This window comes from Populus nigra, chromosome 13, assembly GCF_951802175.1.
Source record: "Populus nigra chromosome 13, ddPopNigr1.1, whole genome shotgun sequence".
Taxonomy (NCBI): domain Eukaryota; kingdom Viridiplantae; phylum Streptophyta; class Magnoliopsida; order Malpighiales; family Salicaceae; genus Populus; species Populus nigra.
Genome location: NC_084864.1, coordinates 10935529 through 10961231, shown reverse-complemented (window position 1 = coordinate 10961231; position 25703 = coordinate 10935529). Strand labels below are relative to the sequence as shown.

Sequence of the window (25703 nt, the reverse complement as noted above, 5' to 3'; positions counted from 1 at the left end):
ATATTATTTTTATTAAAAATAATAAATAAATAATAGGCTGTAATTGAATCTTACTGGCTTCACCGAGTAACTACCCGAATTTTTAACAAATCACTGAGTTTTTTCTTTCCTCTTTTTTTTTAAAAAAATTGGATTTGATTCCGGAAAACTATCTATATCTTTGGATATAGCAGATATATAAATGAATAAAGAATTCAAATTCAACCATTTTCTTTTAAATTTTAGGGCAAAAGTAATTCTTGAAAATTGTCCTGTTATTTATTTATTTTTTTTCCATCGAAAGATTCATAGATGTCTTGACACAAAATAAAAACACCACAAACTCATAAAATTCCCATGGAGTACGCAGCAGCAGCATATCCTCAAATGCATCAAAATCAAAATGCAAACCCTAACCCACCGCAGCAACAGCCACAGCCACAGCCAATCTCTACTTCTTTATACTCTTCTTATTATTATCCTCCTGCTGCTGCTGTTGCTGCTGATCCCCAAAACCAGCACATTACTACTCAATTCTACACCACTGACCCCACTACCAGTCTTACACCTCCTGGGGTTGAATCCTACACTAACTACCCACATCTTGCCTACTGTTTCGATCCCAATTCCAATACTTGGGTTGCTAAGGAAGCTGTTCGGCAATATGGGTCTGCTCCTGCTGCCTTTCCTGCCCCTGTTGTAAGTGGTTGGTCCTCTGTTTTTCACTTTTTTTTCCTGGGGTATTTTTTTATTGCTATATTCCTTGTGAATTATTGAGTGTTTAACAGGATTTAAAGTTTGTGCTTTTATTTGTGAATTGTGGGCTTTGGTTTTTTTGTGGAGATTTGTAAAGGGTTTTTTGATTGCTGAGAAAATATGGCAAATGGGGAAAAAAATCTAGAATTTTGTGAACTAGAAAAGAGTTCGTTTGGCTTCTGACATTATGTTGGAAACTGAAATAAAACTAGAGTTGTGAATATAATAAAGGCAACCAAATTCATAGTAAGAGAAAGCTTTAATTTGTTTCTTCCGGTATTAATAGTAAATGTGAAATTTTAAGTTTTGGTGTGATTTGTGAATGAGTGCACTAGAAGGAGAAATCAAAGTATTGTTGACAAAGTGATCATGTCTGAGAATTGGCATAGTGATTTCTTCTTGATTATGATGATATTGTTGTATTCGAATAAGAAAGCTAGATTGGAAAATTACTTGCATCTGCAGAAGATTACGCTTGTTGAGGCTCTAGAAATTCGCAGTAATAATCTTTTAGTCGGAGGGCTTCCTTTTTTACACACAACTTTGTCATCAAACCATTTCGCCAACCTTCTTGCCTTGACCCAGCAAGCTGGGGTATGGAGGATTTATTGATTGAACTTTTCAAGCCGTCCAAATTGTTGGGCTAGTGATAAGTTCCATATGGATGCGTGATTTATCCTTTCAACTATCCTGCTACAGATCGGATTGTCTATTTGTGGATGCAAGGTTATGAGTTTGTTTGAAAGTGATTTTGTTATGGAACCAACTATGCATGCCAAGAAAAAAAGTACATTTTTTACAACAAATGCTCCTCCATTACTTGGATTAATATTGTCCAGATTCTAGAGCTTTTCAGTTTACTGTTGATGTTCCCCCCGCTTCTCTGGTAGCTTAATTTACACTAAGAGTGGCATATTGTAATATGACTTTCACAGTCAACTGTCATCCAATGAGTTGCGTGTATTTTTTTTCTAATGTTGTTGAATGCCAATGTAAATGTCTCATAATGAATGGTCACTGCACATATACATTCTGAAGAAGTTGTTTTTAACTCTAAACTTCCAAACGGTGAAGCTATATATTGTGCACCATGCTCAGTATATCAAATAAAATACTAGAGATTCTTAAATTTTAATAAAATCTTGCTTACTAAATGACATGGAAGCTTGTGATTGGAGTTTATTGCTCCATTCCATCATTGGAGTCATATCACTAAATGTGATAATATTCCTCATTCCATGGTTTTAACAGCTTTCTTGCATAATGAATGCCGCACCATTTAGTAAACTAGTCTTAGGAAGAATGTTCAAGTAGTCTTAGCACCAACCAGGCTAAATTAACTGTAGAAAGGGTTTGAGATCAAGTTTGTCCTATAATAGTTAACTTTGACTATATTATTCAGGCTACAGTTATTGAATGGACTGTGGTTTTTTTATGCCATCCCTTGAAATCATTTTCTGCATTGATGTTGTTTAGCATGTGTTAGTGGGAAGTACATTTTTACTCATGTAAGTAGTGTATTGTAAAGGACTATTTAATACAGTTACTCTCAACACTAAAGTTGCCGCTTGTTGCTGATGCTGCTACTCTTCCAGTTATATTAATTTTACAGCGAGTAATGTTTAAGGTGCGCTCATTTTGAAATTGAGCACTAGATTGGTGACTGTTGAATACCTTGGCAGGATATTCCGATGCAAATCCCTAGTTTCTCTTATTGAAAAAAGGACGAAGTTATCTTTGGCATATCTACTTACACATTTGCTTGTTATGTGCTGTTATCTATATCTTAATTCATTACAAACTAACGCCTCCATTATATGCGCAGAGCAACACTATACCTCCAAATGGCACAGAGCAGTTGGCCGTTTCACATCTGGACTCAACTTTGTGGGCCAATCTTACATTTCTTGCCCAAGGAAATAGCAATCAGAAGAAGCAACAGAAAAAAACACAGCAAAAGAAAATGAAGGTTGTTCAATCTGCATATTGTGAAGTTTGTAAGGTGGACTGCAACAGCAAGGATGTACTTGACCAGCATAAACTAGGAAAGAAGCATAAGAAAAACTTGGAGAAATTACAAGCAGCTGCTGCTGGCTGCAGTGTCTCAGCAGGATCAAATAATCCAGTTATTGGGCCACAAGAAAACCCCAGTAAGAGTGAAAATGGAAATGGGCAAAAGAGTAAGAAGAAGGCCGCCGAACCGTTGGAAGATTTGGATTCGAAGAGAAGAAGAATTCTTGAGGGTGGAGCAGCAGCAGATGCAGTCAGGGTATGTTCGTTTTGTAATGTGGTGTGCAACAGTGATACAGTGTTCAATTCTCATCTTGCTGGACAAAAGCATGCTGCTATGCTGAAAAAGCTTGCTGGAATAAGAATGGCCACTGCCATATAAATATAAGATAATCAGAATGAATGGATTGGACACACCTAGTACTTTCCTTTTTGTTGCTTTTCCGGTATATTCTTGTTCTATTAACATACGTAGCCATTTTGTCTATTCTGTTAGAGAACCACCTCCACAGGGAAATGTTTTTGATAACATGGCGGGGAGACTTGGCATTCATCATCTCTAGGACTTTTTGAGGAGCACTGCTTACTTCGCTAGGCATAATATTGTTTTCCAAATGTCTGGATGTTCATATCCAGGGAAGCACAACGAGCCAACAGTATTTCCTACAAACACAACCATTCTAACAATCTTATCCTTTGAACTGACTGTTTTTGAAATGCAATGTATCTATGAAATTGAAGGATCTGTAATTCTCGTTCAAAGTTATAAGCATCTTCTCTATTCTAGAAAGGGACTTTGTTTCAGACCGCCGCCCTTGTGCAGTGCTAGTAGTGGTTTTTCGGATCTGCTATGCTGCTGGAGGCTTAGGATTGAAAGTAGTGTGGCTATGGCCTATTACTTCAGCCCTCAAAGGGACTGCCGCCCCCGTCACTGCACCGGCTCAATTTGCATATTTATGGTTCACCGGGAAGCTGGCTGAGTATGGAAACAGATTTTTTTACATGTTATTATTCAAAATTATTTTCTTCTTATACAAGAAATAAAGTGTCTAAGATTTCTCAAGCACTTTTCCCTTATCATGCGTTTCTATTTTTTTCTTTCAATAATAATTTATATAGTTCAAAATTCAAATTGTGGTCATATGCTCTATGATATAATCGTTCTTTTACTATACAATAAATTAAATGAGTCACTTTACTTCCCAAAAAAAAATGCATTGACAACCCTGATCAGATAAATTTTTAATTAAAATAATATTTTTTATTCTTTAAAATTTATTTTTAATATTAAAACAATAAAAAAATTTAATTTAAAACTAAAAAAAAAAATTTTGTTTTTTTAAAAGCATAGGCAGGCATCCTGATAGCGATTCCTGTACTACCCAAACTCTCTGAGTCTCAATAGAAGAACCATGACAAGATTTCTTGCAAACCTCAAGCCCTCTCATTCTTCCTCTGTCTTTAACCACTACCTCAAAATCATTGCATTTCCTTATTCTTGTCAAACCACTCAGCCTTTTCAACCAAAAACCTTCTTCAAATCAAACACGAAAGATACCTCCCTAGTACCTCACTTGTGCAATCAAAAGAGGTTCGATGAAGCCATTCATATTTTATGCCAACAAAACCGCTTAAAAGAAGCTTTACAAATTCTCCACCAACTCGACAAACCCTCTGCTTCTGTTTACTCGACTCTTATTCAATCTTGCATTAAAAGTCGGCTTCTCCAACCAGGCAAAAAAGTCCATCAACACATCAAGCTATCTGGGTTTGTACCCGGTTTGTTCATTTTAAATCGGCTTCTTGAAATGTATGCAAAATGTGATAGTTTGATGGATTCCCAGAAGTTGTTTGACGAAATGCCTGAAAGGGATTTGTGTTCATGGAATATTTTGATTTCTGGGTATGCAAAAATGGGTTTACTCCAAGAAGCGAAAAGCCTGTTTGATAAAATGCCTGAAAGAGATAATTTTTCTTGGACCGCGATGATTTCTGGGTACGTCCGTCATGATAGGCCTAATGAGGCTTTAGAGCTGTTTAGAATGATGAAGAGAAGTGATAATTCCAAGTCGAATAAGTTTACAGTTTCCAGTGCTCTTGCTGCTGCGGCAGCTGTTCCGTGTTTGAGGATTGGGAAAGAGATTCATGGCTATATAATGAGAACAGGGTTGGATTCTGACGAGGTAGTTTGGAGCGCCTTGTCTGATATGTATGGTAAATGTGGGAGCATAGAGGAAGCAAGGCACATTTTTGACAAGATGGTGGATAGAGATATTGTTACTTGGACGGCAATGATTGATAGGTACTTTCAGGATGGGAGGAGAAAAGAGGGATTCGATTTGTTTGCTGACTTACTGAGGTCGGGTATCAGGCCTAACGAGTTCACTTTTTCTGGGGTTTTAAATGCTTGTGTTAATCAGACTTCAGAGGAGCTTGGTAAGAAGGTTCATGGTTACATGACTAGAGTTGGGTTTGACCCATTCTCCTTTGCGGCAAGTGCTCTTGTTCACATGTATTCTAAGTGCGGAAATATGGTGAGCGCAGAAAGGGTGTTTAAAGAAACGCCCCAGCCAGATTTGTTTTCATGGACTTCATTGATTGCTGGGTATGCTCAAAATGGCCAACCTGATGAGGCTATTCGGTATTTTGAGCTGCTAGTAAAGTCAGGGACACAACCTGATCACATAACTTTTGTTGGCGTTCTATCTGCTTGTGCTCATGCTGGATTAGTTGATAAAGGGCTTGATTACTTTCACTCAATAAAAGAGCAATATGGGTTAACTCATACTGCTGATCATTATGCTTGTATAATTGATTTACTGGCCCGATCTGGCCAATTTGACGAAGCTGAGAATATCATAAGTAAAATGTCAATGAAGCCTGATAAGTTTCTGTGGGCTTCCTTGCTAGGTGGTTGTAGAATTCATGGAAATCTTAAATTGGCACAAAGGGCAGCAGAAGCATTATTTGAGATTGAGCCTGAAAATCCTGCTACATATGTTACGCTGGCCAACATATATGCCACGGCTGGTATGTGGAGTGAAGTAGCGAAGATCAGAAAGACCATGGATGACCGAGGAGTGGTGAAGAAACCAGGTTTAAGTTGGATTGCGATTAAGAGGGATGTGCATGTATTCTTAGTAGGAGATGATTCACACCCGAAATCCAAAGAAATAAATGAGTTTTTGGGGAAGCTGTCCAAAAGGATGAAGGAAGAAGGGTTTGTTCCTGACACAAATTTTGTGTTGCATGATGTGGAGGACGAACAGAAGGAACAAAACCTCTCTTACCATAGTGAGAAGCTTGCTGTAGCTTTTGGAATTATTTCAACTCCAGAAGGAACACCGATCAAGGTTTTTAAGAATTTAAGAACGTGTGTAGACTGCCACACTGCAATTAAATTTATCTCAAAGATCACAAATAGAAAAATAATTGTGAGGGATTCGAATCGGTTCCATTTTTTTGAGGATGGACACTGCTCATGTAGAGACTATTGGTGATTAAAAAACGAACTACGAGTTGATCAAGCAATTTGGCAGAACTAGAAAAGGACCAAGAGGAGCACATCTTTTATCTAGCAGGCCAGCTTTTATATAACCATCTGGTTGAATGAATTCTAAATTGAAACTTCTTGCCGTTGTGGTTTGATTTAATTGGAAGGGTGCAAGAAATTACCATACGCCTCAGTACACTGCTACATCTGTCAAATTGGAGTTTACATGAGCAATATGTCCTGTGAGAAAAAATCCAGGTGAGTTTTGCCACATATTAGTTTATGTATTCTCATTTGATGCTTTTGTGACTTTGTCTTCATTATTGTGATTGCTTTGCCAGATGAAGCTATTTCATTTCGGACATCAATCATATATAACAGGAACTTATTTTCTGTTAGGGCTGGATATATTTGATATATGATGATGATGCGAAAGCATGTATGTGAGTTGCGCAAAAAAAAATAAAAAATGCCTCTCCTTTCTCAAGGATGCTGCACTTGAATCAAGTCTTTTGTTGAAAGCAAGCAGTGAGATCTACAACGGATTTTTTCTTTTTTTTTTTTACTTATGGACCATAGTATTATAAGAAAAATCACTTTCCCACCAAGGGAGTTGTTCCCAGAATCTGATTCAGTCAATTGAAACTTCTAATTTGGTGATATTTTCCATCAAGCATATAAACAATATTGTTAGGGAGAGCATATAAGAAGAACCAAACAATTCTGAAGATTTGAGTATTGTATTATGGTGTGTGGAAATGTTATTAAATAGTCTTGATTTTTTACTGTCAGGACCTGCCTAGGGAGCCCTGTCGAGGGGCGTTGACCCACCCGATTAAATGAGATAAAAAAAAAGTTTTTAGATAGACATATACCTTTATTTTCTTTATTTTAAAGCGTCGAAAATTCTTTTAATGTTAGAAGTGATTGCCTCTGATTTTTATTAAATGAATGACAGAGTGCAACAAAAAAAAATGATGATTTTTAGAGGCAATAGATATTAGCAAATTATTTTATTTTAATAAAATTTAAATTATTGTTTTTTTAATGTAAAAATAAAATATCATATAAATAAATAAATAAAAATTTTTGTAGAATAGAATCAGATGTCTTCATCTATGTCTATCTCTTAAATTTTAGATTTACTTTTTAGTTAAAAAAAAGTTGGAAATGATGGTTAAGCAAGAATTTTAAGAATGGATTTAGTCATGGATTTAATCATGAATAAGAAAAGATTTTAAACTTGAACTCTAATTTATATATTTTTCTCTTGATTTTGCACAAAAAATAAAAAGTAAAATGAAAAAAGAAAGATTTTACACCCACAAACACCAACAATAACATCAAACACATAACACAACCAGAATATATATATATAAAAAAAAAAACCAAAAAAAATTATGAGCATTAAGATTAAGATTAAGAAAAAAATTAATTATTTTTTCCTTATGATTATGTCAAGGTTCATTATAATCAAATAATTAAAATTATATTTGGATACCAATCAAATGACTGGTTAGCTTCAATGGACATTGGTTCAGCCAAAAAGAGTTTAATTTAGCTCCTGCCCGTGACTGCTATGCACCAACATCGACACCTTCTGCTTTACATTGTAGCCATTTGGAATATGAAGTGCAAAAACAACCAAGACGATCAGAACATTTAGATACAGTTCTGTACATTTGAGCTTTCATTCTATTAAAAGAAAGAGCCCGAAAGGGTTTAAACAAAGGTAGCATAAAACTGCCCTTTTATTTTTATTTTTTTGTTAAATCAGCTTAGTGGGTGCATATACACATTCGTTGTCGATGCTAACATGGAAGATTTTTGTAGCGTGAATGACAGAGAGGGTCTTCCATAGTTTTACAAGAATTGACTGCGACAAGCTCCTGCAGCTTTTAGCCGTGAGGCGGCAGTGTGAACTCCAAATGAATCTCTAATACTTCGGTGAGAGCTATACAGATGGAGATATTAAGCATGGAACAAACACAAAATACAAATGGATTGAATGGAGCTAGAACAGATGCAACATTCAGCAGCAAATAAGACAATGATGAAGCAACAAAATTGATACAGCAGAAAACGTTCAATAGCAAATAAGACGACAGTAAAGCAAGAAAAAAAGCCAATATCCTTGTAACAGCATGGGGAGGTGGGGGGGGGGGGGGATGGCATATTCTCAATTTCAATGAACAGTGAATTACTTGCAGAAAAATCAGGGTGATCTTGTGCAACCCTATACTACTCCTAGCAGGTACATGAAGAACTGCGAAAGCTATTTTCATCAAGAGTGGAATATGAAACTTGTGATCGCCATTATAGCCAAAAAAAGCGGCATATACAAGACTGGTAATCATGTTATCATGGCAAGTTTTTTTAGAATAAAAGATTCATTAGTTTTCCAATATATCTACTCGAATTAACAGGGACATGCTCCTACATTTTTTAGCTACAAGGAAGATTTGTACACTCCAAATGCATCCCTAATACTTCCACTAGAATTATGCTTGGCGACATTGAGCATGGAACAAAAACAAAATACAAAGAGCAAGAAACTGATACCACACATCAAGCATTATTCAGTAGCAAATAAGGCAAGGTGAAGAAACGAAGATGCTAGTGACCTTGAAATAGATTAAGGGTATAATGGCAGATTCCCAACTTCAAGATTCAAATGCACATCAACATGCATGAAGACAAAACTGGATTCATCCTGGTTTCTCGATCTCTCCTCCTAATCTTCTATAAAGTCGTGAGGATTTTTCAAATGCTGCATGAAGAATTATCTTCTGAAATTGCCCAAGGTGTAAATCCTACGAACAAAAAAATGGGCAACCCACATATCGTAGTCATACCTTATCCAGCACAAGGCCATGTGATTCCCTTCATGGAACTCTCACAATGCCTCGCAAAACAAGGATTCAAAATCACGTTTGTGAACACAGAGTATAATCATAAGAGGGTCTTGAAAGCTTTGGGAGAGAACAATTATCTTGGGAGTGAAATTAGTCTCGTGTCAATCCCTGATGGTTTAGAACCTTGGGAGGATAGAAATGAACTAGGAAAGTTAACTAAAGCAATTTTTCAGGTCATGCCAGGGAAGCTACAGCAGCTCATAAACAGGATCAATATGTCAGGAGAAGAAAGAATTACTGGTATCATTACTGATTGGTCAATGGGCTGGGCTCTAGAAGTAGCAGAGAAGATGAATATCCGCCGTGCTATCTTTTGGCCTGCCTCAACTGCCGTACTGTGCTCTATGCTTAGTATTTCAAAGTTACGAAATGATGGAATCATTGACAATGATGGTGAAGTCCTCTATCACAAACTCTTTAACTAATGTGTTGCACTATTGTGAATTAGCATAACCTAAGTAGTCATCAACTAGGCTTGTTTTGTGACAGCAATCTGGTTCAATAAAAGTCTGTTAGCGGTCTATCTATGGAACCAAAGATAGAAAATAAATCAACATTTTGCTATTTTTAAGCTAGAAGACCCTGTAAATAGGAATAGGAAGTTTACTGCAATCTCTATCATTAACATTCAAATGTTTTTTCCTTGAAGGCACTCCACTAAAGAACCAGACAATTCAGTTGGCACCAAAAATGCCAGTGATGGACACTGCAAATTTTGCATGGGCTTGCCTTCGTGACTTTACCACACAGAAAATTATTTTTGATCTCATGGTTAAAACCATTGAGACAGTGAAAGTGGAAGACTGGATAGTTTCTAACTCAGCATATGACCTTGAGCCTGGAGCTTTCTCTTTCGCCCCAAACATAATACCTATAGGACCGCGTTTGGCAAGCAATCGGCTAGGAGATCAACAAGGATACTTCTGGCCAGAAGATTCAACATGTTTGAAATGGCTGGACCAACAGCCGCCCAACTCAGTTGTTTACATTGCATTTGGTAGCTTTACTGTTTTTGACCAAACACAATTTCAAGAGTTAGCTCTAGGTCTTGAGCTATCCAATAGGCCGTTCTTGTGGGTTGTCAGGCCAGATATTACAGCGGAGACAAATGATGCTTATCCAGAAGAATTTCAAGAGAGGGTAGCCAACCGTGGGCAGATCGTTGGTTGGGCTCCTCAACAGAAAGTACTTAGTCACCCTTCTGTTTTGTGCTTCTTGAGCCACTGTGGGTGGAACTCCACCATGGAGGGTGTAAGCAATGGGGTACCTTTCTTGTGTTGGCCATATTTTGCTGACCAATTTCTTAACGAGACGTACATTTGTGATGTTTGGAAGGTGGGATTGAAGCTGGACAAAAACCAAAGTGGGATCGTCACAAGGGAAGAAATAAAGAATAAGGTGGAGAAGGTTGTTGGTGATGAAAAATTCAAGGCAAGAGCTTTAGAACTCAAAAGATTGGCCATGCAGAATGTTGGAGAAGGTGGTTGCTCAAGCAATAATTTCAAGAATTTCGTTGAATGGATGAAGGCATGAGCAAGAAGAGATTCTGAACTTGTTGGAGCTCTGATCTTTTTCTTTTTTTCTTTTTTTCTTTTTTCTGATTCTGCACGAACTTTGGAAAATAAGAGCAAAATGCATTGCATCTTCGCATAATCATGAACTACTTTCTTTGGAAAACAAAACTAATGAATATATAGTTCAACAGTGCTATGCTATTGAGATGCAATCACATCAACAGAGTAAAAGCAAACAGAAAGGAATTTAAACACAAAAGCAAAGAAGCTGCAAAAATATCAAAAGTGGTTAGTGTCACACATGTGCAACCGAGCTCTGCTATTGAGCTTCGATCTATACTCAAACATCTTGTTGAGAATTATGTTGCTGTGTTTTGTGCAGGTGAAGGGATGCACAATCAAGAACAACAATGCTGAGTAATGAAGAACACGAACTACACACAAGGTGTTTGATAAAATGTCTCAGTGAGTATTTCATTAACTGCATGTCTTTAAATACATGAGAAAACTTAACAAACTTCCCTAGTTAACAGCCACTAACTCTGTAGTGGACAATGTGCTACCACTAACTCTGTAGTGGACAATGTGCTTCCACTAACTTAGCAACAACTTCAGAAAAACAAGGGATTTACTTTGACCAAATCAAAACAGAAATGAAAAGAAAAGAAAACAGACAATACTTGATTTAGACAAACTGAAACACTAGAGTTAAAATGTCAATTGTCTAACACTCCTCCTTGACATTTTGACGACAAATTCCAATCTTTTGTCTTAATGTCTCAAATCTCTCTTTAGGTAGTGGTTTGGTAAATATATCTGCAAGTTGTTCTTCGGAAGAACAATGAATCAGCATCACTTCATTAGATTGTTGAACTTCTCTAATAAAATGAAACTTGATTTTGATATGCTTTGTACGTCCATGAAAGACTGGATTCTTTGAAATTGATACTGCAGAACTGTTATCACACATGATTTTAGTAGCTTCAATCTGTTCATGTCCCAAATCCTTTAACATTTTCCTCAACCAAATTGCTTGGTTGACAGCAGCGGCAGCAGCAATGTACTCTGCTTCTGCAGTGGACTGAGCTGTTGTCTCTTGCTTCTTTGAACTCCAAGTGAAGACACCTGAATTGAGTGAGAATAAATACCCTGAAGTGCTTCTTGAATCATCAACACAGCCTCCCCAGTCACTGTCAGTATAGCCTTTTAGTTCCACAGCTCCTTCTGATGATCTTGGGCAGAAAATACCAAGATCAATGGTACCTTTAATATATCTAAGTATCCTTTTTGCTGCAATAAAATGAGTCTCCTTTGGAGAATGCATGAACCTTGAAAGAATGCTCACAGCAAACAATATGTCAGGTCTGCTTGCTGTGAGATATTGAAGGCTGCCAATTAAGCCTCTATACAACCTTTCATCCACTTTTTCAGATTCATCATCCTTGCTAAGCTTGATACTTGTTGTCATAGGAGTCCCTACTGGTTTACAATCCTGCATTTTGAATCTTTTTAGGATGTCTGAAGCATACTTCTTTTGGCATGTAAAAATGCCATGGCTGGATTGCATCACTTCCATTCCAAGGAAGTAGTTCATTATTCCAAGATCAGACATCTCAAACATCTTCTTCATTTCGTCTTTGAACTCTTGGATCATTCCAAGTTCACTTCCTGTGATGAGCATATCATCTACGTAAATAGATACAATTAGAAAATGGTTACCACAGGATTTCACATACAAAGTTGCTTCATTTTGGCTTCTGCTGAACCCAAGTTGAAACAGATGTGTGTCCATTCTGTCATACCAAGCTCGGGGAGCTTGTTTCAACCCATACAAGGCCTTCTTAAGTAGATACACATAATCTTCTTTATCTTTAACAACATACCCATCGGGTTGCTCTACAAAGATTTCTTCAGCAAGAAATCCATTCAAGAAGGCAGACTTGACATCAAGTTGGTGAATCTGCCAAGAGTTATGTGCTGCAAGTGTAATGAGAAGTCTAATAGTATCATACCTTGCTACTGGAGCAAATGTCTCTAGGTAGTCCACACCATATTGCTGAGCATAACCCTTTACCACCAATCTAGCCTTGTATTTGCATATTGACCCATCTGGATTGAGTTTTGTTTTAAAAACCCATCTTACACCTATCACCTTGCGATGCTTAGGCCTTTCAATCAACTGCCATGTTGCATTTTTGTTGATCATTTCCATTTCTGCCTCCATTGCTCTCCTCCATGCTGGAAATTCTTGAGCTTCAGTATAGCTGGTTGGTTCTAGAATTGCCATGTTGCATCTTAGGTGAATATCTTCCAATGATCTTGTGCCTCTAACTGGAAAGTCATCCACTGATTCATCAGCTACCAGCTGAGGTTGAATGGTGAATGGTTGATCAAAAATCATATTTTTCTGATGTTCCCAATCCCATGTGATTGCTTCATCAACCTTCACATCTCTGCTGAGAATTACCTTCTCTGTTTGTAAGCAAAGGATTCTGTATCCTTTGGTAGTTATTCCATAGCCCACAAGAACTCCCTTCTGAGCTTTGTTGTCAAGTTTGCTCCTCTTTGGCTCAGCTATATGATAATAGCATATGCTGCCAAAGATTCGAAGATGATCTACAGCAGGTTTGACACCATTCCAGCCTTCATATGGTGTCTTGTCCTCCAGTGCTTTGGTTGGAAGTCGGTTCAGCAAGTAAACAGAGGTATTGACTGCCTCTGCCCATAATTTGTTTGGCATTTTCTTTTCAAGTAAGAGACATCTAGCCATCTCCATTACTGTTCTGTTCTTCCTCTCACACACACCATTTTGTTGTGGTGTGTATGGTGTAGTGTACTGGTGCATAATGCCTCTGCTGTTGCAAAACTCAAGAAACTGATTTGAGGTATATTCAGTACCATTGTCAGATCTTAAGCATTTAATTAGCATGTCACTTTGATTCTCAACTAAAGCTTTGAATGTTTGAAAGATTGTAAATACTTCACTCTTAAATTTGATGAAATACACCCAACACATCCTAGTATAATCATCAATGAAGAGAATAAAATACTTGTTACCACATAATGAGGCTGTCTTCATAGGTCCACACACATCAGTGTGGATGAGCTGAAGCTTTTGGCTGGCTCTCCCTGCTTGCCCTTTAGGAAATGGTGGTCTGGATTGCTTGCCAAGTTGACATGTTTCACACAATTGAAGCTCACCATTCAATGTAGGCAATGCTTCAACCATTTCCTTTTGTTTCAGAATTGACAAACCCTTTTGATTGAAATGGCCAAATCTTTTATGCCAAAGATTTGAAATATCCTGAGTAGCACTCACATATGCATGATTGGATACTTTATCCCAGTCAACAACAAAGCTTCTGTTTTTCATCTTTACACAGAACACTTGTTCTCCAGAAGGATCAAAGATAGTGCATTTATGATCCTTAAACTGAAGAGAATAGTTTTTCTCCATCATTTGTCCAACACTCAACAAATTTTGACTGATTTCAGGTATGAATAACACATCAGGAATGATTTTGATACCTGAACTTGTTTGAACATTTACTGACCCTCTGCCTTTGACCTCCAGAAATTCTCCATTGCCAACCTTTACTCTGGATTTGTAAGATTCATCAAGGGTTTTGAACATTCCAGCATCATTGCACAAATGGTGTGTGCATCCACTATCGATAAGCCAAGTATCAGCTGAATCATTTGTTGAGAAACAAGTGACAGCAAAGAATTGCTCCTCCTGTGTATCAACTTCATCCGCAAAGTGAGCTTGTTGAGGTTTTGGGTCTGAATTTTTAAACTTGCAGACCTTTGTGATGTGCCCTGATTGCTTGCAATTTCCACAAATTGCATCTGGCCTCCACCAGCAATATTTTTCTAAATGTGTGTTTCTTTTGCAGTGAGTGCAAGGAGGAAACTTCTTCTGTTTTGAACCTTCATTGGTGCTGCCCCCTTCATTTTTGCCTTTACTTCTCAGATTAAGCAACTTCTTTCCTTTTACAGCTTGTTGTTTTTGCACATAAAAGGCTCCTTCTGTCAATCTGTCTTGCCTGATTGTTCTTCGTTGCTCCTGTGCTTGAAGAGCACTCATTAGTTCACCTAATGAGATTTTACTAAGGTCCTTTGATTCTTCCAGAGAAGAGATTTTGGATTCAAACCTCTCAGGAAGAGTCACAAGAACCTTCTCCACAATCCTGCTGTCAGGAAAGTCTTCTCCAAGTAATCTGATGTTGTTGATAATTAGTGAAATTCGATCAGAATACTTGGAGATTGTTTCATCTTCTTGCATGCTAAGTGCCTCAAAATCTCTCTTCAAATTCAGCACTTGCATTTGCCTTGTTCTGTCACTGCCTTGGTATTCTTCTTTTAGTTTGTTCCAAGCCTCTTTGGCTGAATTGCATGCCATAATTCTGTAGAAAATGCTTTCTGCCACAGAATTCTGGATGATTGATTTTGCCTTGGATTTCTTTGCCTTTTCCTCATTGCTGAACTTGATTTGAGCTATAGTGGGATTTGTTGGTAAGGGAGCTATTGGTTTGTCTTCGGAAACAATTTCCCAAAGATCATAAGCTTCAAGAAAAGCTTGCATCTTCACTGACCAAATGTGGTAGTTTTCGCCAGTGAATATAATGGGGGAGTTTAAAAGTAGGTTGTTGGATGTCATTTTTGAGATTTTGAAAAAAAATGTTGTGGTCCTGTAAGATCTAAGAGAGCTCTGATACCACTGTTGAGAATTATGTTGCTGTGTTTTGTGCAGGTGAAGGGATGCACAATCAAGAACAACAATGCTGAGTAATGAAGAACACGAACTACACACAAGGTGTTTGATAAAATGTCTCAGTGAGTATTTCATTAACTGCATGTCTTTAAATACATGAGAAAACTTAACAAACTTCCCTAGTTAACAGCCACTAACTCTGTAGTGGACAATGTGCTACCACTAACTCTGTAGTGGACAATGTGCTTCCACTAACTTAGCAACAACTTCAGAAAAACAAGGGATTTACTTTGACCAAATCAAAACAGAAATGAAAAGAAAAGAAAACAGACAATACTTGATTTAGACAAACTGAAACACTAGAGTTAAAATGTCAATTGTCTAACACATCTTCATGGTTAATGGATAAGCCTCCAGCCATGATGCAAGATTTTCATTCTTTATAATGGGAGGCAAGGACCCAATCAGGAAAGCTCTCTAGTTGTCGAACAATGATTTGAGATTTAGCCAAGGAACAACGCTTTCCTGCTGCAAAACAACAATGTCTGTCACTTCAAAGGTTTGCAATCGGGTAGAATTTTCCAAATAAATAATCATTTATAAAACCCTGCTATTCTTGTGTGGAGATTCAGATAAGATGTATGCATCTACATACTGAACATGTGCATGCATAAAACAGACCAACATGTAAATTATATATCACCCAAAAATCATCCTTACCCAAAAAGAAAAGCATTGCACACATCTTCCCTCAAGAGGTAAATGCAGAGAATCCAGAATAAGTCAAGTGAAATAAACAACAATGAATGTACAGGTACAATAATGGTGCTTCATAAAGCTACAGGAAAACATGGTGCTTCTAAAAGCTGAAGTGAATGCTGAAGTGTAGAACTGTAACACTCACAGGTGCAAGATGAAAGAGCGTAGAGCCTGAAATATCAAGTAGACATCAACCACCAAACTCCAGAAATATATAAACCACTGGTCAAGCATAAGAAATCAGAAACTACAAACACATTGCAAGCACAGAGAAAAGTTTTCAATTATACTGATAGAGAAAGTTTACCTTCTCTTAGATGGCCATGAAGTCCGAGCAGGCACGCAGCTATTTCTGTGTGCGCATGTTTATAGTCTAAAACCATTAAATTGCTCTATTAAAGAAAACAGAAGAAAAAAACATAAGATACTCAAAACTATAAAGTTAACAGGAAACAAGCAACCACGAGATAGAGCTCTAGCAATTACACATGAAACCAATGATGCAAGACCTGTATATAACACTGTTTAGACTAAAAATCAATATTCACGTGTTAATCCTAGAAGAACAAGGATTGTTCACATTAAACATGAAAAGCAGTCGAAATCAATGAAGTGGAATTGAATGCGCTGGAAAACTCCTTGTCGACCAGAACTTTTGAAGAAGCTCGATCAACTGATCAGGAGTCGCAACCAATCCATGGAAAGCGATCGACTACAGGAGTTCGAACAAGCACGAAGAATTAGAAAGCTTAATTTTATTCAGACCAGGATTCCTCAGTCAGAAGATTAGTTTAGTATTCACATGATTATCAAGGAGTTTAATTGTGTATTAAAACTCCATAAGATATGATACCAATTAAATACCATGGTCACAAAATGACTATGAAAAATGGTCAGCTCCACGCACGGAATTTGGAGTGGTTACAAGGTTGTTGCATGCCTTCTTTTGTGATTAAATTCTTATTATTGTGTAGTTTCTCTTTTGTAGAACTAATTCATCATAGATCAACAATAATTAATAAAATCCCAGAGCAAATGTCGAATAAACTTAACATGCATAAAACAGAGAACAACAATGGCGTTTCCACTGTCATTAACATGGATGTCCTCCCTTTCGGAGGCCGTCGTGGAAATTCTACCAGACGAAAAGAAAGAGGCAGAAGAGGAAAGGGGTTATTCCAGCATAATCTCAGAAGCACCATCAAGCTCTTGCTGATCGTCCACAAGTAACCTACTTCCATTATCTGCGAGTTCCACGAGCTTTTGCTTGCTAGTATTGGGTTGTGGTAATATACAGAAAGAACATGAGACCCAATCAAATTACATCCATAATAAGAATGTTGAAGTCACAAATCGCCAATATGAATTGCCTTTTGCCTTACTAGTGTAGGGTTGTAGAGTGTATATATCTACACATAATTCCTGTTGTGGTACATCAATTTTTAGAGTGTTGCTCTCTGTAACCACTTCCCAGCCTCCATTTCATGCCAGATTGCACACTTCTCGGACAGATATTTCTTCGCTTAAATGTTGCATGGAATGCTCCAGATCCACTAGAATACTTCTGAGTAGAGTACAAAACATGCTTCAAATGGCTATAGATCAACAACACCCCAAGTCATCTCTATTGCATTTGGCAAATTTAATGTTTTTGACCGAATACAAATTCCAAGAGTCAACTCTAGCAGGTCATGAATTATCCAGCTAGCCATTCCTGTGGGTTGTGAGGCCAGAGGCATCACTGGTGAGATGAACGACACCCAGGTGGATTTCAAGCTTAAGTAGCCACCAACAGTCGCAAGGTTGGTTGGCTCCTCAAAATAAACGTTCTCGCCTTTCTATTTCCTGCTTCTGGAGCTCCCATTGAAGGTGCAGATAATGGGATCCCCTTCTTGCTTAGGTCATATCTTGCTCACTATTACCTTAACACGTCCTCCATTTGCGAGGTCTAGATGGTGGGATTGAAGCTCCACGAGAACTAAAGCGGGATCAACACATGACAAGAAACCAAGAATAAGATAGAGCAAGTCGTTGGTTATGGAAAAATTTGGAGGAAGAGCTTCAGAACTCGAAAAAATGACCGTGTGAAATGTTGAAGAAGGCTTGTTTCTCTAGTAAGATTTTCAAGAATTTATTGGATGCTGGATGATAAGCAAAAGGTTCAGAACTTGTTTCAACACTATCTTTTTTATTCTTCATGAAGAATTTGGAAAATAGAAGCAAAAGGAGAGAATGCATTGCCTTTTTATTTTGCAATTGTCAGCTAAAAAAACTGACATTGAATGTACACACATACCACAACAAAGCAAACAGAACGGAAGAAAAGGAACAGCATGCGTATCAAAAGTACACTCTCACTTGTACAACAGTGCACCGTGCTATTAAGCTGCGATTGACACTGAAAACACTTTCAGTGGCTAAGGAATCAGTCTCCAGGCATGATGCATAACTTCATCCATGATAAAAGGACGCAAGGACCACATTACACAATAGCTCTCTAGTTCTCCAGACAATGATTTGAGATTTAATGAATTAACAATCCTCTCCTGCAACAAATAATAACATTTCTCACTTCAAGCTCTAATGTAATGTTCCATAACAGAAAAACTAATTCGTGATGAAGTTCATTACCTGCATTACATAGTCTTGCTTTACCATACTGTAAATGATCCCCATCAACACGGCATAATTTGTCATTTCAAGTTCTCCGAGTTCGAATGATGACTTTTCCACCAAATAAAAATAAGTTAAGCAGTTAGGTACTGATCGACTTTATTGAGAAATGGCATCTCAAAACAAAATCAGAAGAAGGCATTTATACAAAACTATTTAGTACAAGTAAATATAAATAAGCAGCTTTCATTTGTGGTAGATTAGCTTCAAAAAAAAAAGCCGTCCAGCCAAAACAGAGTGAATTTAGCACCTATTACATTCACCGGAAAGTGAAGTGCAAAGACAGCTAAGAGAGGCAACTTAGTGAAAGAGAGAACAAATTGAAAAGTTAATACAAACTTATCATTTGCGAATCAACCAAGAATATTATTAACCAGAAATGTTTAAAATCTAGAACCAATCAAAGTTTGGCCAGAACTTTGCAAATAAATAAGGACTAAACCTAGTTATTCTACAGAAAGGATTTAGATAATTCCCTATTAGCAGGATTCATAAGGACACTGTTACCATGAATGGACCTGTTTTAAAATCTCATATGTCATTGAATTTCCATAGCAGTTAAATGTTATGGAAAACAAGAGCATCCATGGATCCCTCAAAAAACAAGAGCATTCACTGATCCCTCACGTCTGTTGGGGGTACAACCATTTTCAAAATATTTTTAAGAAAAAAAAATCTTTAGAAGGCCAGTATGGCAGTAAATTGAAAGTCTGAAATCTTCTTAAAATTAGAGTTAAACTAAGAGACTGCATGGTTAGATTTATTCAAACTTCCACAAAAAATGATTAAAAGCACCTATGAAACTACAAATGCTACCTTAGCAATTTGGTAATCCAAGTACACTGAAACAAATAAACAAGTAGGGATATGAAAATGCTGGCACTACCACCAGAAAATGTCCCATGAAAGGAAGGGGTCAAATATAAAGGATTATAGAAATTAGAAAGGCATCATCTTCAACAGATAAAAAAAATTAAAAATTAAAACAATCTAGTAAGCAATTTTCAAGGCCCATAAAATAATAATTTCTGAAATTTGGAAGAAAAAAGAAGGGAGAATGAGCAAAAGTGTATATGACTAATCTAAACATAGAATAAAACATCTGTTTCACCAACCTGGTCAGTAGTTATTTGTTGATACAATTGGTCCCCGCAATCTTCATTCTTCAAAGGTGGTAAACATCCATTGGCAGTTTGAATTGCACCAGATAAATCCTCCAAGAGATGTTCAAGTTCATTTAGTAAGCTCTTGGCTGCAATTCACATTTCAATCTGAGAAACAAGTAGGTGCAGAGAGTGGCAACTAATAGTACTATAATGGTAGGCAAATTAAACAAGCTAATAGTTGCACAACAATTTCTGGTAAATGTGGCGCACACATCCACATAAATGCTGAACATATAGATGCAGATAGCAAGCCAAACATGTAATGGCTAATAGTCCACCCTTCCAAAAGAAATTACTGAGAAGGAAAATCAGAAGGTTTATACATATTCCAAGCTCAAAGACTGTTTTGTTTAGATATTACTTAACATTGAGAAGAAAAGATTACCTTTGCTTAAATGGTTATGAAGTCCGAGTAGGCATGTATGCACTTCTGTGTGTCAAAGTGCATAGCAATTAGCCCAAAAAGCTTTGCAGAAAAACAGAACCAACAAACATAAAATACTAAACTCTAGAGAAGGAAGTGTAAAATATTGATTACATTTGCACTTACACTTGTTTGTCTTTTGTATGCTATCATGAACATTAATACAACCAGCTTCAATATAAGATTTAACCCTTTTTGTTTCATTTGCTTTGATAATATTCTTTATTAGCTGAGATGTCTCGTCTATTGGAGGCCGTCGAAGAAATTCTATGAGGAAAATGAAACAAAACAATGTTATCAAACAAAAATGCAGAAAGGAGAAAAATGAATGTCCTAACATAATCTTAAAACCACGTACATACCAAGCGCTTGCTGATAGCCATTGAGTAATCTGCTTCCAATACCTGCAAGTTCCTCAAGTTTTGTGATCCTGTATTGACAGGACAACCATTCAAAATGAAAATAAGAAGAAAAAATAGATTCAAAATTTAGATGTTCATATGGGTGCTCTCTATTCCATGTGAAAGAAATTAATGGACCATGTTTTACCAAAATCTTCTTAGCTTTAAGTAACAACTATACTTAGTATGTGTTCTGTAGCTAAGTTTCTTGTTGCTTACCTGGTCAAGAAATCTTGAAAAATATTGGAAACCTTCTCTTTCAGTTCAGGTTTTAATTTGTCTTCCATTCTGCAAACATGACGTTAAAGTAAGAGCCTTGAATTTGAATCCAAATAAATCCCAGTTAGGCATTTTATCATATAATTGTCTTGCATTGAGTTTTCTGTTTTGCAGCTCCTTAAACTACTAGAGATATAATTATTAACACGATAAAAAGATAAAAGAGATGGAAACAACAAGACAGACACAGTGTTTGCTAGTGACTTAAACTTTGTAAGCAGCAGCTTAGAGTAGAAATAATACAAAACACACACAGGTGCGCACAACCTTCTTTTGAAGCTGTTAGTTTGGTGTCCAGTAAGGTATAGGCTATTTTGAAACAGCAAGCAACTTGTGTGATCTTGCCCACTAACTCTTGTGAGTAAAATTTCCCTGTACTGGATGGTTGCCTTGACAAATACCCCTGTGAATTGATTGGAGTGTTGTGACCCAAGATCTTGTGCAGGCTCAACAAATAATAGTTTCCATAACCCTCTAAAGGAAAGGATAAAAAAGGATGGTCAAATATTATCACCCTTGCATGAGATGTTTGGGACATGGTGAACTCCTCTCTAACTGAAATACAATTTGCACCCATTCCTTCACTATTCAAGTTGATGTAATTGATCTAGCTGCTAAGGATTTTATGTCTTCCATATTTATAAGCTATCTAGTTTACCAAAGGCTCTGGCAGATGCCAACCTTTTTTCTAAACTATGAAACCACCTGCAGAACATTTTCATGTGTCTTGGCTTATGTCTGGAGTTGTTATTCAGTTTGCAGGGTCCTATTCTCCATCATGCTAAGAAGCTGATTGGCGAGGCTTCATCAGAAAAAAATCTACTTAACTTGAAATGCTCCTCCGTGGAATATAAGATGCAAATGCTACATAAGCAGTTGGAAGCTAGTGAGAAATTCAAAACAGAATATCAAAAGCTTTATGAAGATGCTATAAATGACTTAAATAAGGTCTCTGAAGTTACAAGAGCTGTATAACTGATCTGGCAAGGAAATGCAGCTCATTGGATGAGAGGTATTCTTGTTCACTTGAAATGCTGGATTCTGCAAAGCAGGAATCCTTGGAATGGAGGAGAAAATATGAAAAGACATGGAATAAGAATAAGGCAGTTAAAGACCAGGTTAACGTGGAAACTGTGTCAGGGACTCATGAAGAAGAAGCGAGACTTGCTGATGCTCATGGAAAAAGGCCAATGAATGGAAAGAGAAGTATGATATTGCAGTTAATGAATTCAAGGCTAATATAGAGAAGGCAAATATAGTGCTGGAATATCCAATTGAGGATGTAAACTGTAGAGAAGAAGCTCCGAGAGCTGAGTTATGCAATAGCTTGGCAGAAAAGATGATGCCCTCCCTCTCTCCACTCACAAACATATACATGCTTTTGTATTAGTACAATATATACGGTTATATGCACATTAAATCTATCCATATAGACAAGAGGAAACACTGCATCCACATCTTGATTGGTTTGGGGATACAGCATCCTCTGAAGCTGATAAAGAAAAGAATGGCTCTCCAGCCATATTGGTTATAGAAAATGTAGTCTACCTGTGTGTGTCTGCTAGCTTTTATTCATATTTAGTAGCTGTTTATGAATTTGCATTGCATGCGAGCTGTATTGTAATTTTTACACTACATAATAGAGACCATCTGCTCTTAACTCTTCACCAAATACAAAACATTAATACACAAAACTAACATCCTGTAAGACTAAAGAAGATGAAAAGGAGAAGAAGCCAGAGAACGACAGGCACTTGTCCTAAAAATAGGAAAATACTTGGGCTTGGCACTTGGATTTAGAGGACTATAACTGTAAAACTTGATTTCAACTAAAAAGACAAGAGGATATTTTGGATATTTGAAAGTTTTTATAGGGATTACTTTCCCAACAATGCTTTTGTTTATTTTGCTGATACACTATTTAAAAACCTTTACAATACTTTCCTCGAGTTTAAAAATAGCAGGACAAGGAAATTAAGGTCAAGATAGCAAAGCTTGAGGAGGCTGAGCAGAAAATAACCACTTTGAATTTGGACTTTAAGGTTCTGCTCTATAAGCTTCTGTCATTTGCTGATCACTATCATATAGTAGCCTTCAAATTCAAGAAGCTTGGAGAAACAGTTTTTTTTTTTCCTTATCTTTTCACATGTGTTTTGGATGCTTCATTTGCATATGCAGGGTGCTCAAGAAAAGATGGACAAATATGAGTTGGAATCATCAGCTCTGAAGCTTCAACTCAAGGACTTGACTGATAAGTACGAGTCTGTCCAAACTGCTGCTCATGCATTGGAGATGGAAGCTCGGATTTTGGTACAGGACAGAACCCAAATGGAGCAGAAGTACAGTTAAAAGGTTTGAGTAAGCCAATGAAAGGTGTAGAGTCACAGCAAAGGAAGTTAAGGTGGCAAATAAGTTTGCTGAAACAGCACAACCAGAGGTATGCATTCTCTTTTAGAGAGGAAAAAAAAAACCCTCAAGACTTGGATTTTAATTCATTACGGATGAAGCATTAACAAAAGAACAGCTTGTCGCAGCCCATTTTTTTCTCTACTGTTTTAGCAAGTTCATTTAAAATCATGCGTAATTCCTTTGATTCCGGCCAATTCATTCCAATATCACTTAAAATCATTCATATTGACGGTAAGTAAATAATTTTCGGAATTTGCAATTGCTTAGGACAGCATTAATCCTTCCTTTTTCTAACAAATCAGAGCAACTCTACTAAGAATCCACCAGAATGAACATATTTACCCTCACATAGTTCTATCGGCAACGTTATCAACTAATCGGACAGCTTGAAACAGTAAATTAAGCAAGAATAAATCATAAGTCCAGTTCAAGCACCCAAACTGCTAGCTCAAAACATTAATTGTTTAGTAATAACCTAACTGTGGTAGAAACATAAACCAAAACAAGCTAAAAAAAATCAAAGAATAGCCCACAGAGGAATGGTCAACAACACACTGTGCAAAAATAATCAGCAAGATAGTTTTTTTTTTTAAAGCTTTAATTTACCTCGAGAGTGCGTTTCAAATGGAGGAGGCTGGAACAGTTGCCGCTTGAAGTGGTGGTGGCCGTGGCTGTCAACAGAGAAAGAAGAAGAGATTTAGAGTTTCAATGGTGGCGGGAAACTTGAAAGAAGAATTAGGGATTCGGAAGCTGGTTAGACGCACGGGAAGAAGAAACTGAAGGTTTACAAACTCTTCCTACGTTTTGCCTTCGGTTTTTTTTTTTTTTTCCCAGGACTCACGGTTGATTTGTCAGGTTATGGTCAGTTGGGCTCTCACGTGTTAATATTTTGTTCGGTTCAATATCAAACCGAACTTAGGTTTGGTCTCTGATTCGGTAGATTACCGGGTAAGATCAAAGGGCTGGGCTGGGCTGGGCTGGGCTTTTATGGTCTGGGCTTGACAAATGCTTTAATTTGCCTAGATTTCTTTTTACAGAGACTGCCTTGAATATTTTTATTTACTAGTTTCCTTGAAATATGCTTCCCAAGTATAATATTCAACTATATATTAATGAGTTTTTACTATTTTTTCATGGATTGATTCATTAGTTAAGAGTTATAAATTACAAATCCTTATGTATATTTATGAGATAATAGCATGAAGTATATGTATTTTATAATTTTTTTTATTTGAGTACCTACATTAACTTTAGTAATTTTTTCTTTTTCAAATGAGCATATATATATATATATATATATATATATATATATATATAGTACCTTTATTTAATGATTTTTCTTGGATAGGTGATTCAATTGAAAATTTTCCGATATCTCCCTGCATTTATAATTGTGTCAACTATGTCCTTGTATATTATATAATTCTCTAATACATTCTTTTCTCCAATTTTTCTATACAAATGGCCATAATTATATATTTTTTTTATTTTGAAACTTCCCTTGAGCTATATAAAAATATAATTTTAATTTTTTAAACAAGACAAAAATTTATTTCTTAAAATCTTCATGGTTGAATAGTTTTGAATATTTTTTATTTCTTAAAGCATTTTTAAGCAACTTTGAATAATTTTCCTATCATATTCAAGGGTGTTTTTGAAATGAATGATATAATTCTATAATTTAAATGGAAAAAAATAATATATTGAAGATTAGATACCATAATAGACACAATTAGAAACGTAAAAAAATTAGATATTTGTTTAATCATACAAGGACAAATGAAGCCAATTACCCTTCTTCTTTTTTTCTATTGTAGTGCATGTACTAATTTTGTATATAAAAGAAACTTTTAAAGAAAAATATAAACTCACTAAATGATTAGTTTTATTGATTTTATTTTTAACTTGTTTTTTTTAATTTTTTTATTTCCTAAAATGAAATTTAAAAAATAAAAATATGATGGTTATTTTGAACATATAAACCCGCTTGTGTTCAAGATAAATGACATGTCAACTAATTAATAATAAAAATTTATTAAAGTACTTGATTGATCAAATTTTATAAATACATGTACTCAATTTTTTTAAAAAAAAATTCAATACAAGTACTCAAATAAAAAAAAAAGATAAAGTATAGTACTTCATAAGTTATTATCCCAAAACTATTAAAAGTTAAACAATATCAATATGAGCCCACATGATGAAAAGGTA

General features: G+C 36.3%; 4 protein-coding genes across 8 annotated transcripts; 3 read left to right on the top strand and 1 right to left on the bottom strand.

Annotated features, from left to right (window-relative positions):
* The first annotated feature begins 219 nt into the window (after positions 1-219).
* On the top strand, positions 220-3526 carry LOC133670736 (uncharacterized). The gene is made up of 2 exons (XM_062091326.1): positions 220-678; positions 2561-3526. The coding sequence occupies exons 1-2, from the start codon at positions 337-339 to the stop codon at positions 3125-3127; spliced, it is 909 nt and encodes a 302-aa protein (XP_061947310.1). The 5' UTR covers positions 220-336; the 3' UTR covers positions 3128-3526.
* Positions 3527-4104: 578 nt separating this feature from the next.
* LOC133670969 (pentatricopeptide repeat-containing protein At4g37170) lies at positions 4105-8376 on the top strand. 2 transcript variants are annotated; one of them, XM_062091573.1, is made up of 2 exons: positions 4105-6496; positions 8072-8376. In XM_062091573.1, exon 1 carries the CDS (start codon positions 4158-4160, stop codon positions 6243-6245), a length of 2088 nt encoding a protein of 695 aa, XP_061947557.1. In that variant the 5' UTR covers positions 4105-4157; the 3' UTR covers positions 6246-6496; positions 8072-8376. The 2 variants fall into 2 exon arrangements, with proteins under 2 accessions (XP_061947557.1, XP_061947556.1); XM_062091572.1 differs by lacking the exon at positions 8072-8376 and adding an exon at positions 6580-7029.
* A 616-nt stretch (positions 8377-8992) lies between these two features.
* LOC133670610 (UDP-glycosyltransferase 83A1-like) lies at positions 8993-10925 on the top strand. The gene is made up of 2 exons (XM_062091142.1): positions 8993-9546; positions 9803-10925. The coding sequence occupies exons 1-2, from the start codon at positions 9006-9008 to the stop codon at positions 10684-10686; spliced, it is 1425 nt and encodes a 474-aa protein (XP_061947126.1). The 5' UTR covers positions 8993-9005; the 3' UTR covers positions 10687-10925.
* A 7440-nt stretch (positions 10926-18365) lies between these two features.
* LOC133670775 (uncharacterized) lies at positions 18366-24341 on the bottom strand. Of its 4 annotated transcripts, XM_062091391.1 has the most exons (10): positions 24257-24341; positions 24099-24163; positions 21351-21947; positions 21024-21092; positions 20766-20833; positions 20530-20670; positions 20365-20406; positions 19929-20065; positions 18772-18864; positions 18366-18686 (listed from the first exon to the last, which is right to left on the bottom strand). In XM_062091391.1, the coding sequence occupies exons 4-10, from the start codon at positions 21089-21091 to the stop codon at positions 18558-18560; spliced, it is 678 nt and encodes a 225-aa protein (XP_061947375.1). In that variant the 5' UTR covers position 21092; positions 21351-21947; positions 24099-24163; positions 24257-24341; the 3' UTR covers positions 18366-18557. The 4 variants fall into 4 exon arrangements, with proteins under 4 accessions (XP_061947375.1, XP_061947373.1, XP_061947374.1 ...); XM_062091389.1 differs by lacking the exon at positions 21351-21947; XM_062091390.1 differs by having other exon boundaries at positions 24099-24335.
* Between the last annotated feature and the right edge of the window lie 1362 nt (positions 24342-25703).